General features: G+C 38.6%; 1 protein-coding gene across 1 annotated transcript in view; it reads right to left on the reverse strand.

Moving 5' to 3' along the window:
- Positions 1-512: 512 nt before the first annotated feature.
- Positions 513-13,078, reverse strand: part of ARSJ (arylsulfatase family member J) — a 167,578-nt gene continuing 155,012 nt past the window's right edge. Inside the window, exon 2 of the mRNA XM_077476808.1 lies at positions 513-9,545. Within this exon, the coding sequence (XP_077332934.1) occupies positions 8,132-9,545 (1,414 nt within the window). The 3' untranslated portion in view covers positions 513-8,131. The remainder of the gene's footprint in view (positions 9,546-13,078) is intronic.

A 13,078-nucleotide genomic window follows, 5' to 3' on the forward strand; every position in this document is an offset into this window, starting at 1 on the left:
CTACATGTACAAGCTATTGGGATTTGAGTATTGGTGCACTGTATCTTTTGTCTGTTGTTATGCAGGTTAGTGACCAGACCTGAACCTAGTAGCTCTCCCCCTCCTTGTGTCTTTCTTTATTTCCCTATGTTGGCATGGTGTCCACCATAGCATTTGCAGTGACAGAGCAGTATAGGACTGTCCGCAAGAGGGATTACTTTGACGCATTTGGCCAGCTTAAACATATATTGCAATATGTGTGAACTAAAAATCCCTGTTTTTTCATTGCATAGTTTGCTTGAAAGTTGCATTACATTCCCACTGAACTCCCACCTTTATTTGTTAACTATGGAATTCCTAATTAAGTTATTTAATAACATTTGTGTGATTTAGAAGGCTCTGAATGATGTGTTAGATTAATTTACTTCATATGTATGGTCTCTATACCATCTCATATAAATTATGTGCAACAAAGTATTCAGAGATAAGCACAGTACAGTATATAAAAAATAACACGACAAATAAAGCAACCATTTCCATTCATCTACTGTGTTTATTTACATTGCAATATTTTATTCCATAATGTCTCAGAATGGGCATGTTTTATTATAAATTACAGCACTGGATGCTTAAGGCTTGCTTCTAAATTTTTATAGAAGACACTTCACTAATACTAGAGACATGATAATACAGTGTGAGGACTACTTTCATATAAATAAGACTGTACACTGAGAAACCTTTTCTATGAAAAAAATATTTAAAATGTTATGATGGCTAAACTAAAATGCAAGGTTATATAAAAATACAAGTACATTTACTGCAATATATGAAATATAATGCTAAATGTAAGACTAATCCCAATAGAAGGTCACTGATTAGGGTCCTAAGAGCAATACAATGACAAGTAAACAAAATGTTCAAAGCCCCCATTGCAGAGTTTATTAAAGCTGCTCGGTGAGGAAAATCAGTTCTGAGAAAAAAGAATACCCTGCAAAAAAAAAAAACAGAGAGAGGAAATGCTCACCTTTTCTGCTGACTGCACCATTGAAAAGGAATCCTCTGATGATGTTTTCAGAGAGAGAGAGATACTTTTGAAGTGTCAATCTCCGGTGTCCCCTGCAGTGGTCCTGACAATTGTCACATCACTACTGTGCCCAGTAGTGACATGGAAGAACCATTGACTGCTGCAGGGGATACAGGTGGTTGACACTCTAAAAGGGTTGATCTCTTACTATATATCAGTCGAAAATTACTGTTCAACGTAGAAGCTTTCAGTTGCATAGGCTGCAGGAAAGGAAAGTATATACTATCTTATATTGCAGGCTATTCTTGCCAGAATTGACGTTCCACATAGGGTTAATTAAATATTCTACAGATCATCCCTATGTGAATGTTACATTTATTCATCAATAGTTTCAGGATCAGTTACTGTTATTGTTACTGAGAATTATGTATTTTCAGTAAAGAGTAATAGCCTTCAGTTACTAATCAGAATCCATCTTTCAGTCATCCTACTTTAGTAATATGAAAGCAAACCTGTAACAAAGGTAAACGACAAGGATAAAGCTTATGAATTAATTATTGTAGCCTTTGTTTTTTGTTTTTTATTGTCGGTGGATCATTGCTTAGCTCCTCCCTAAACTATCTGCACTTTTCAGTGGTATAGAATATCCATACCCTTCACTCATATCCCATACTACAATGCTGGATGCCTCAGCAAGTGCTGTCATTGCCACAAAGGGGTGTAGCAATATTGATGCAAAAAGCAACCCCAGGAAAGTCCAGTGCAGAGCCACCCAGCAAAGGATCCAGGTGGGGCTTCTTTGACAGTTGATCAATTCATGCATCTGTAGTTATGTACTGACAGCTTTTTGTATTTGTTTGCTAGTAATCTTACTGGTTACTGGCTAACTGACTTTGATTAACAGCAGTGGGAGCCAATGGTGCCGCTGCTGTGTATCAGCCAATCGGGAGGGAGGGTCCCGGACGGCCGAGACACTCGTGCACATTGCTGAATAGAGATGGACCTCAGGTAAGTATTAGGGGTCTGAGGGGGGACTGCTGCACACAGAAGGCTCTTTATATTAATGCATAATGATAAAAAACCTTGTGCCTTTACAACCACTTTAAAGTCTAAGTTTAGTCAAAACATTTTTTTTTACATCAGAACAAGGTATTTTACTTGCAGGCAATGAAAGTGTGTCCCTTGTGTTGCTGACTGCAGATTTAGATACAACACAAGGGTGAGTATCCCACCGCACCTAAGCCAACTGGTCTTAAAGCCTAACTTTTATTAGCTTACAAATAACATATTGAAAAAGTGTGTGAAAGAATGTATCATGTTTTTACTTAAAGGGGTCCCCTCAAAAAATTTAAAATGAGAGATTACCACCGTGGTCCCAGTCTGACCTGGGGTCTTTAATACTGCAAATATCTTTCCTGGTCCTAGTCTGAACAGGATCTCTGAGGCTGGTTGTATAGTAGAACTATCTGATCTGCTTGCTTAGCAGCAAACTGTATCTGCAGGAGGCTACTTTAATAGCCTTGTCAATACGATAGATAATCTGACAGATACCTATAAACTGTTTATAGACTGATAAATATATATCTTTCAACAGTTCTACAGTTTGGCTCAGATAATTGCATCATTAGTTCTATCTGTAGTATATGCTTAGTTTCTTCTATTAAAACTACAGCTCTACTCCAGCCAATCTGTCTATATCGGTAGCTCTACAAATGTTATCTTGTTATAGATCATATGCCCTCTGTAATGATCACCATTCAACTCCCATCAAACCGAGCTGCTATACATCCACTGAAGCCATGTATACCCACAACCAAAAACTCCCCAAATGAACTAAAAGCCCAAAATAACCTACATGTTTAATTTAAAAGAAATCTTTAGTACTCAAAAATAATGTGGGAGGCGAAAAACGATCCCCACGTGGCAAATCATAAAATGACTCCAGATTTAGTTCAAGTCTTTCTCCACGGATCCCCTCCTACCCCAGCAGCAGTATTCTTCATATGCTGCCAGGGTTAATAGAGAAGGACCTGTCATTCATGCTCATGAAGAGTATCAACTATGCCCACCCTTTTTGCTCATCTCTACCAATCATAGATGTTGTACTGAAGGTTCTATTAATGAAAAACAATCTATGAATAGGAGACAGGAGGATGAATAAAAAGGTTCCGCCTCCTTCATTCATAGATTGTTTTTCATTGATGGAAGCTATATTACAGCTTCTAGGAATAGAGGAGGGAGCGGAAAGGGTGGGCATAGTTGGCACTCTTGATGAGTGCACATGGCAGGTCTGTCAGGTCTGTTAACCCCTGGCACACCCCAAGATTACAGTAGCATGGATAAGGGAGGTCAGAGGATGGAAACGTTCAACGGAACTGTTTTTTAAAACCTTTTTGACTAAATTTAGGCTTTAATGTGAACCTTTCTGTTCTATTCTCTAAGAATGAGAACATAACACCACCTTCATAATGAGGTTTATCTACTATTTTAAACCAGTTTGTTTTTCCTCCAAAACATGTAACCTAAGCAGACGGAAGAGCACTGTTACCTTTATGTAAATTTTGACTTTTTTCAAAAGTAAACAGCTAAGCCTCTAGCTGCAGCTCAGCGAGTATATACAGACAAAACGGACATGTGATTGCTACAGAAGAGGCTAATATATCATTGGCATATAGGCTGAGATTGACAGCCTGGTCCCCCCTTCGCTATATAGTGCAAGAGGATTTGGTTGCACCTACTGGAAGACTAACTAGGTCACAAGAACAGACCGTAAGAAAAATGTTTTGTTTATTGAGTATGTCCCAATGAATTTGTTATAAGCCAATATGAATATATTTGGCACTGTGTTCTGTAAATATATATAAAGGAAAGAATCGCTTTAAGGGCTTGTTTACACTTGCTTCAAAATGGGGCATTGGACACACTTTTTAAAAGAACTCTGAATACCAATAAAAGCACCTCTCACTAAATAAAATGGTTACCTTACAGTTCTGTTCACAATGTTACGTTTGCTTTGCTTCATAAATATTCCCCATGTTGCTTTCCTTGTGCTTTAAAGCATCTCAAAGCCTCCATAGAAGTCTAACAGAACCTGCAGCATTTGAGAGGTTAGCTTTGCTTTGTTTTGGAGGCATTGAAGGTATGACATATCTCAGAATGCACTGAGAAAACAACAAGCGAACCAAAAAGACATCATCAGGTTCATGTGTATATATTCTGGTAATGTGTGCTGCAGATGTCACATCTGGTGTACATCGTGGAGCAGTAGGAAGGTAAATGTGGCCTGGAGCAATATGGGAATGCTATAGTAGAAGGTGAGCAGGGACCAGTGAGATAGGGCTGGGCAGTGGAGGATCAGCAGAGCTGGGGGACCAGAGCAGGAGAAACTAGCAGATATCACACGTGGTGTGCAACATGGGAGCAATATAGTGGGAGGTGAGCTGGGACTGGAGAGAGAGGAAGATCAGCAAACAAGATGATCAGAATAACAGGGGGTAACTATTGAGTGGGGAATCAACAGAGCTAGGGGTTACTACTGAGTACAGAAACAGCAGAGTTGGGGGTTACTAATGAGCGGTGGATCAGTAGAGCTGTGGGTACTACTGAGTGGAGCATCAGAAGATCTGGTGGTACTACTGAGTCAGGGATCTGCTGAACAAGGATACTAATGAGCTGGGGATCTACTGAGCAGGGGTACTATTGATCTGGGATCTACTTCATGGGAGTATTAATGAGCTGGGGGTACTACTGAGTTGGGGGTACTACTGAGTCCTCTTTAAAACAAATAGAAAAGCAACACACAGGGCATCTGCCAAGTTTCAAAAGGCATCACAGAAGAATCACGGAAACATCAAAAACACATTGAAAATGCATGCTGAAGTGGTAGGAGCTTCTAAAATCAAAGCAAGTGTAAAGGAGCCTTAAAGGGGTTGTAAAGGTTCTATCTTTTTCACCTTAATGCATCCTCTGAAACACCTGTCAGTGACCGGCCCCCAGACCCCCCCCCCCCGTTTTACTTACCTGAACCCTTGAACTTGTCCCACGGGGATGCGCTGTCTCTCTGCTAGGGGGTTCTCTGCTGTCAATTGGATAGATTGATAGCGACACAGCAATTGGCTCCTGCTGCTGTCAATCAAATCCAACGACAAGGCCACTGGGGGGCAGGGCCGTGTCCTGCATAGGGCGTCTATGGAGCCCCATGCAGCCCACATGCAAGGAAATCCCCCGGGAGAGCGCTTCTCCCAGGGGGTTATCTGATGTAGGGAGGAGCCGAGAGAGCCGCCGGGGGATCCCAGAAGACAAGGTTCGGAGCTACCCTGTGCAAAAAGAGCTGCACAGTGGAGGTAAGTATGACATGTTTGTTATTTAAAAGAAAAAAATGAACCTTTAGTATCACAAGCAAGATTCCAGCCTAATACACATTTGGGAACCATTTTACCATCTATTTTTATCTGACATTTTTTTTTCAGCCATTACACAATTCTGCCATACACAATTGTTCCACATTACATAAACAAGAAGACAATTCTGTAATTTCGTGGTTCGGTTTTAAATGTCTTCTGTCATCTGCTCGCTTGCTGGATAAGGCAGCAGCAGTTTATCAAACTGGTTATTATTCAAAAAGCAGACATGTGACTACAGAATTTTCAAACCTGAATAATAGCATAATACTGACTGAAAAGAACAAGTCATTAAGTAGGTAAACCAAAATACATACTCTATATACTTTTGTTTGAATAATCTATATTAAAGAACTATAAGAAACATTTAGAATAAAATCATACAGCATAATTCTCAGATTTTAGCACAAAAAAGGTAGAACAATTATGCAATTAGGTAACGTTCTGAAAGGCACTTAAGTAGTTTGCTATCAAATGTAGCATTATGTACAAACAGATAAATCAATGGCAGAAACAGATTGTGAAATAAGATCTATCAAAGAACAGTAGTTTCTTGGTACATAAAATATTGTGCTGTAAAAGAAGAGACCAAGATTTCGCTTGCCTGGAGAAAGAAACTGTTGCTAGGTTTAGGAAGGAAGAAAAAAAAGCAAAAAGGAAAGAATCAGAGGCAATAAGTGCTGCCTACCTGTCCGACTTGGGAATCAGTATTTTATCTGATGTATTTACCTGTTTACCTGGAGCTTGGTAAGTTTAGTTTATTGAATCTTACATCCTTTATGCTAGCCATACATTAGTCGAAAAATCTGTTGAGTGCGCTTTCAAAAAACAACCACGTGTTCTTAAGAGCAAACGATATAGCCATCATGTAATGACCAATTTTCAATCAATAAATCATTTATGGAAACCAATTAACAAAATACATACTTTGTAAATGATGCACAAAGAAGTATGTAAAATATTTTTTCAAATTATGCCCAAAAAATTTTGTAAAACTATTTCCAATGTTTTAATACAAAATTATTTTGCAATAAAGTTTTATTATTGCACTTGGTCTGTTTTTATCATTTATTTGTTCAGGATGGGTATATTACTATTGTCAATATTGCTGGTTGTATGGTTTGTGGTGCATACTATTGCCTTTAGACATGACCATTCGTTGACATGAATATTTATCTTCCAGGTTAAATTTTTTTTTACATATGCGCAGTAAAAAAAAAAAAAATCAAATTTCTTCATAAATTTAGGCCAATATGTATTCTGCTACATATTTTTGGTAAAAAAAATCCCAATAAACGTATATTACAAAAGTTATAGTATCTACAAACTATGGGATATATTTGTGGATTTTTTATTTATTTATTGTTTACTATCACTGTACTAATGACACTGGCTGAGAAGGGGTTAACATCAGGGGCGATCAAGGGGTTAACTGTGTGCCTAACCTGCGCTTGGTTACTGTGTGGGAGTTGATGGTACTATGGGAAGGCAGAGATCCGTCTTCCTGATTTGTGGAAACACAGGATCAATACCTTTCCTACTGACAGGACGGCAGTCTGTCTTGTTTACATAGGCAGACCACCGTTCTTCTCTTGTCCCAAATGATCGCGGGTCTCGGCAGACATAGAGTCTGCCGGACTCGCTGATTGGCTCCTGCTGTGACCAATCACAGGGGGAGCGGGCCATCAGCGGTGCGTGTGCGTGCCTCAGACCAGGAAGTGCAGAATCATTTGCTAGGTACGTGATTCTGCGCAGGAGAGTTGCCTTGTCGCCATGTATAAACAGTATATGGTTGGCAAGCAATTAGTGACGAATGAACACATTATGCTTTCAATTTATCATTCGTTTGGCAGAAGTTTTTCAAACTTGTCCTGTGATTTTTTTAGCTCAAAGACGTCACAACCAATTACCAATTTGTGCCCATTAACTAGCCCAAAAATGAACAAACTGTACAAACTATATATTTTCAATTTTTTTTTGTCTAGTACATGGGCACCATTACTTGATGTTCACTATGAAATCTTAATAATAATTAATTTATAGAATCTTACCAGCTACCACAGAAGAACTGGCTTAAAGCACAATGTCTGCCAAAACTTTTTTTTGGTTCTGACAGTACAGATAGTCAAGGACAATCTCCAGTGGGGAAAGACTGTGATTTTTAATTTTTTTTGTAAAATAGGGTAGGGTTAATACTTATCAAGTTATCTGTCACAGTGACAACTGCTCCTCACATTCCCTGTCCTTCTGCTATATGGAGTTATAGACAGCAGTAAAAAAAATAACAAAAATTAACTCTTGCCATGTACAGTATGGATAAAGCTCAAACAAGTTTTGGATGCAGCTGGTCTTTAACGTAGAATGCTGGCCAAGTGTTGTTTTCCATGAGCAGTTTTTTTTTAATACTGTGCAGGATTTCCCCTCACTTTCTGTCCTAATGATGGGTGGTCAGTATTGTAGAAAGTGGGAGAAAATCTCCCCAATAAACATAGGTAGCAATAAAAATCTGACATGCTCTAATCCTTCCTAACTCAATACAAAAAAAGTTTAGGTAGATTTCCATTTTAAGAGCCCTTTGCTTTAAGGCATCCATTATTTCTTTGTAATCAATATATGTTCAACAATAGAACTTGTTGGTGTATACATTATAATCCTAATGTTAACATACTGTACTGTAGCATTGCCATTGTATATTATGTAGTGTGCAGTACACAAAACAATGGTATAATTAACTGAGCACCAAACTGTCTTGTTGTGCATTTGAGGTTGGTGGATAGCAACCGGAATACATCTGTTTGCGGTGTTTTGAGCCCTTCTTCCCCTTGTTTTTTTTGGATTTCTTTAAAGTTTTTTTCTTTGCTTTATTACTCTCCTTGTACCATGGACCCCAAACTCCACCATTAAGCTTAGGGTTACTTCTTGGATCCTTTGGGGGATAACGCACTGGAACCGCAGATTTATTGAACTGTGCAAGTTTTCTAAGTAACTGCTTTACAACCTCTGGGTACTTTTTTGATAAATCAACTCTTTCATAGGGGTCAGCTGTTATGTTAAATAGCCACAGGGACTTTCCACTTGAGAGAGAAACCCGCTCATTGTGCCAACGGCTGAGTCCAACATTGGTGAAACTTTGTGGAGGCACCCAGTCTCCATAACCAGGATTTCCAGTAAGCAATTTCCAGTGGTTCACCCTAATAGCAGATTGGATGGCAGTATTCCAAATACCAAATCCAGCTGCCCAAGAACCATTTCTTGCTTTGGTGTACATAGGATCTATATTGTGCAGAATGTCCACTCTTGGAGAAGGTCTTTTTTCACTTATTGCTTCCCAAATGTCATATCCATCTAAGTGCATGTCTTCATCTATTTCTCCACCAGCCAGAGTAACTAATGTGGGAAACCAATCTGTTATATGTATGAGTTCCTTACATACATAACCCTTGTGTTTAAAAAGTGGGCTGTGCACAAAACCAACAGCTCTTATACCCCCTTCCCAATATGTGCCTTTGCTACCACGCAAAGGCCAGTTGTTACCACCTGCCATTGGTTGCCCACCATTATCTGATGAATAAATAAGTACACTGTTATTGTAGAAGCCATATTTTTTCAAAGCAATGGTAATATTTTTGATTGCATCATCTAAACATGACAACATTGCAGCATATCGTCGTCTATTTACATTAGTAATGGATTTATAATTTTCTAGATAAGTTCCAGGAGCTTGTAAAGGTGAATGCACTGCTTGATAAGCTATGTAAAGAAATATAGGTTTCTTAGGATTGTGACTAGACAAGATGTTCTGCACTCGTTGGGTGTACATCTCCGTGGAATAAATACCGTGATCATGATCCCATGCTGCATTATCATTCTCATATAGGTCATATCCACAAGTTCCTGGACTGTCACATTTATAATGATTGTAGTAATCTCCGCTGCCCAAAAGCGATCCAAAGAAAGAATCAAATCCTCTATGCGTTGGCATGCATTCTTTACGATAAAAGCCTAGGTGCCATTTTCCTACCATATGTGTTGCATAGCCATTGTCTTTTAGTCTCTGTGGCAAAGTCAGGTTGTCCAGAGGTAGACAGTTTGGTTGAGAAGGCCTTATTATAGAATGCTGGAGACCTGTGTGAATCTGGTATCTGAAAAAGGAGAAACATACATTAAGTAAGCAATGTAATCATTTTTCATTTTTGTTTTTACTTTTTTAACTGAATCATTGCCCAGTTTTTGGACATGGTTTTGAGTATTTACAAGGTCTTAACATGCAGTAAATGAGATCCTAAACAAGCTCCTACTCACCTCTGTAGCCACAATCACTGTAAAAAAAATATATTTCTGAAGCACTTATCTAAAACACAAAATGTTTATTTTGGTTTGGATATAGCGGGGAAGGGTTAGAACCCATGTTAGTTTCTAATTTCTTGCTGTTTGTATCCCAGTGACCAATGTTACTGGGACTAAAGTGAGGTAAAGTCAAAAAAACTTTGTATTGCCACCACAACAGAAATAGGAGTAACGATCTCAAATGGGGGTATTTGTTCCAGTGACAGGTTTCCAAGAGATTTACCTCACGTTGAAGCGGTTTCATCTCACTTCCTGTTGTGTGAATGGGACACAGATGAAAAAAACAAAAATAAAAAACTGACAGGGTTTTTACCAATTTCATACTCTATCCAAAATGAAAATAAAAAGGTTTAGCCTTAGATTTGCTTCAAGTTTTATGTCTCAGCAGCTCAGCTCACTTTGCTTCTCTCTCCCAGACCACATGCTCTGTGTTTACAATAGAGATTTGACAGCTGGAAGGTCGCCAAGTCACTGCTGGGAGAAAGGAGATGGGTGAGCTGAGCTGCTGAGAGAACCATTTCAATCACTTCAATGAGAAATATGATAAAGAGTAGACTGCCAAAGGCACCAACATCCAATTAGTACGGTCAAAATAGAAAAAGATGCCAGCACAATACAACAATATATAAAAACATAAGTTGTATTGTAAAAAAAAAAAAAAATTACAGTTTTTAAAGAAAGAGGAGAAATAGTTTGACACACATTGCCCATAGCAAACCCTAAATGCCTCCCATGACAGCAATTCATGATCATACAAAATATGTATATAGAGTTCTTAGTTCACTATTACTAGATAGGTGTCCATCCTGGGTAGGCAGTAAAATACTCAACATGTTACGTGGGAATGACCCAATTCTTAAGGAGATAAGGGGAGCGGTCATAAAACTCCGGCACCACCAAAGGAAGGCACAGTGTGTAAAAACCACTCTTGGGCTTGTGGGAGTAAAACAAGGTGGCAATGCACCACACCAAAAGCTGCATATCACCACTCACTCCAATCAGCCAAATGCCAAAAATTAGTTAATAACAGGCAGCAGCCATGTGGATCTAAACATGCCACAAAATCCAGTGTGGAAAATGCCAAGCCCTCTGAGTGGTGGCTTGGCATTATCCACACTGAATTTTGTGGCATGTTTAGATTTTGTGACTTGCTCCCCTTACCTCTGAAGAAGCGGGTCATTTCCATGCAACATGTTGAGTATTTGAGTAACTGCCTATCCAGGATGGATACCTACCTAGTAATAGTGAACCAAGCAATGCAATTTCCAAACATGCGCACTGCAAGTGACGTCGCTACGCCTCATGCCATGCTCCACGAGTGCCTCAGCCCTCGTTCTGGGATTCCTTCCACCACATGAACAACTTTCTGGAATCGAGGGATGGACTGTAATGGCTGGAGAGGACAATCACTGCTGACAGCTTACCCTAGATCTTCAGATGTGCTTGTTTTACACTGGCTGAATGTAAGTTGCAAATTGTTTGATTTTGATAGATGTACCCTAATGTCTGCACTTAGAGGCGCCTCTCCTTCACTTTTTTACAAGTTTTACTCACTACAAGCGCTGTGATACTAAAGGATGTAGTGGGTATCTAGCTGCTGGTGGGAGGAACAACAGTGTCCAGTGGAGGATCAGGTATCCTGACACATGCAGTAGAGTTGGATACCAGGAACACCCACAGTTCTTCAAGAGACAGCATCCTTTATATGTGGCTTGTAATTTTATTACTTTAGCCCACCAATGGGGATTATTTAAGGTTACATAGAAGCCACACTAATCATTTGTATGGGTCCATATCACTAGTATAGTATAGTATAATAAAGCCGGCCATAGATGGTGTTTTTTTTTTTCCTGCATGATAAAATCCAACAGGCTGTCTTGTACCCAAGTTGATCGATTGATCAACTTGGGTACAATCAGCCTGTCCATACATGGTTTATATGTCAGCCGGTCCCTGCTGAACCCTGCCAGGATTTGAACCATGGCCGGCTTTGCTTTGAAAGTATGACGTGAGAGTTAAATAAGATGCAAACATTTTACTTCATCTACAGTATTTTAATGAATAACATGGATTGCACATTAACTACAGTCAATGGTCAATGATGCTAACTAGACTTGTGCACAATGGAAAATTTTGTTTAGTTTAGTTTCGCTTTCATTCGTAAAATACATAATTTTGTTCTGTTAAATTAATTATGTTATGTTAATTTGTTTTTGGATAATTCGTTTTTATTCGTAGAGTGTCGGTATTCATTATACTGAATCTCAAATCATGTTGAAGTCATTAGTTATATCCGCTATAATTTCTTTCAAATTAGTTGAAATTTGATATTTATGTATGTATATTGATTCTTGCTAATGATTCATAGATTGGAAAGTCGTTTTTTTACTGAATTTATTAACACACACAATGACAATGGGGGTTATTTATGAAAGGCAAATCCACTTTGCACTACAAGTTTACTTGGAAATGCAGTCGCTGTAAATCCGAGGGTGACATGCAAAGAAAATAAAAAACAGCATTTTAGCTTGCACATGATTGGATGATAAAATCAGCAGAGCTTCCCCTCAGTGCAGATCTACCCCTCAGATTTACAGTGATTGCCCTTCCAAGTGCACTTGTAGTGCAAAGTGGATTTGTCTTTTGGAAATAACCCCCAATGTCTCTTCTCCTCTGCTCAAATACAATACAACACCCTTCTCTCACTCACAATTTGCCAGTAATGCAACCTCCAGCACAAAATGAATCAGCTGAATGGACTGTAAGATTTACTTCGAGCTGACCTTTTGTTTCATTAGAGCTTTAATAAATGACCAAATTATGTTGCATTCATTTGTTATATCCGCTATTCTTTCTTTTATATTAGTTCAAATTCATTATTTTTTTATTCGAACATTTGGATGCATTGGAATGTCTGAAAGATGCAAAATGCGTCCGAATTTCGATTCGTTACGAAACTAATTGCACATGTCTAGTGATAACATGATTTTATAGCTCTTCAATGCCATAGATACAAACCATGCTATAGCCAACAAACTCACAAATGTTAAACAATAAGTAAAAAAGATCTGGACAGCAATCACCATATGGTTAGTTTTAGCGTTTCAAGTATAAACAACACAAAAATAATATGCGGATACTATGTGGATACCACAAGGTTAGTACTTCAATAACAAAGTATGACAAAATGCAGTCACTAAAAGTCACAGGAAACAATTAATCTGCACAGCTGTAAGGGCCAGACCTAGTAAGCTAGGCTAATTTGAACTCGAGCATTTCATCACTCAGATGTTTATGACCATCAATCCTTTATATCTGTAAGTCCATA

This window comes from Lithobates pipiens, unplaced genomic scaffold (genome assembly GCF_037356315.1).
Source record: "Lithobates pipiens isolate NorthernLeopardFrog02 unplaced genomic scaffold, aLitPip1_a1.2 Scaffold_13, whole genome shotgun sequence".
NCBI lineage: Eukaryota > Metazoa > Chordata > Amphibia > Anura > Ranidae > Lithobates > Lithobates pipiens.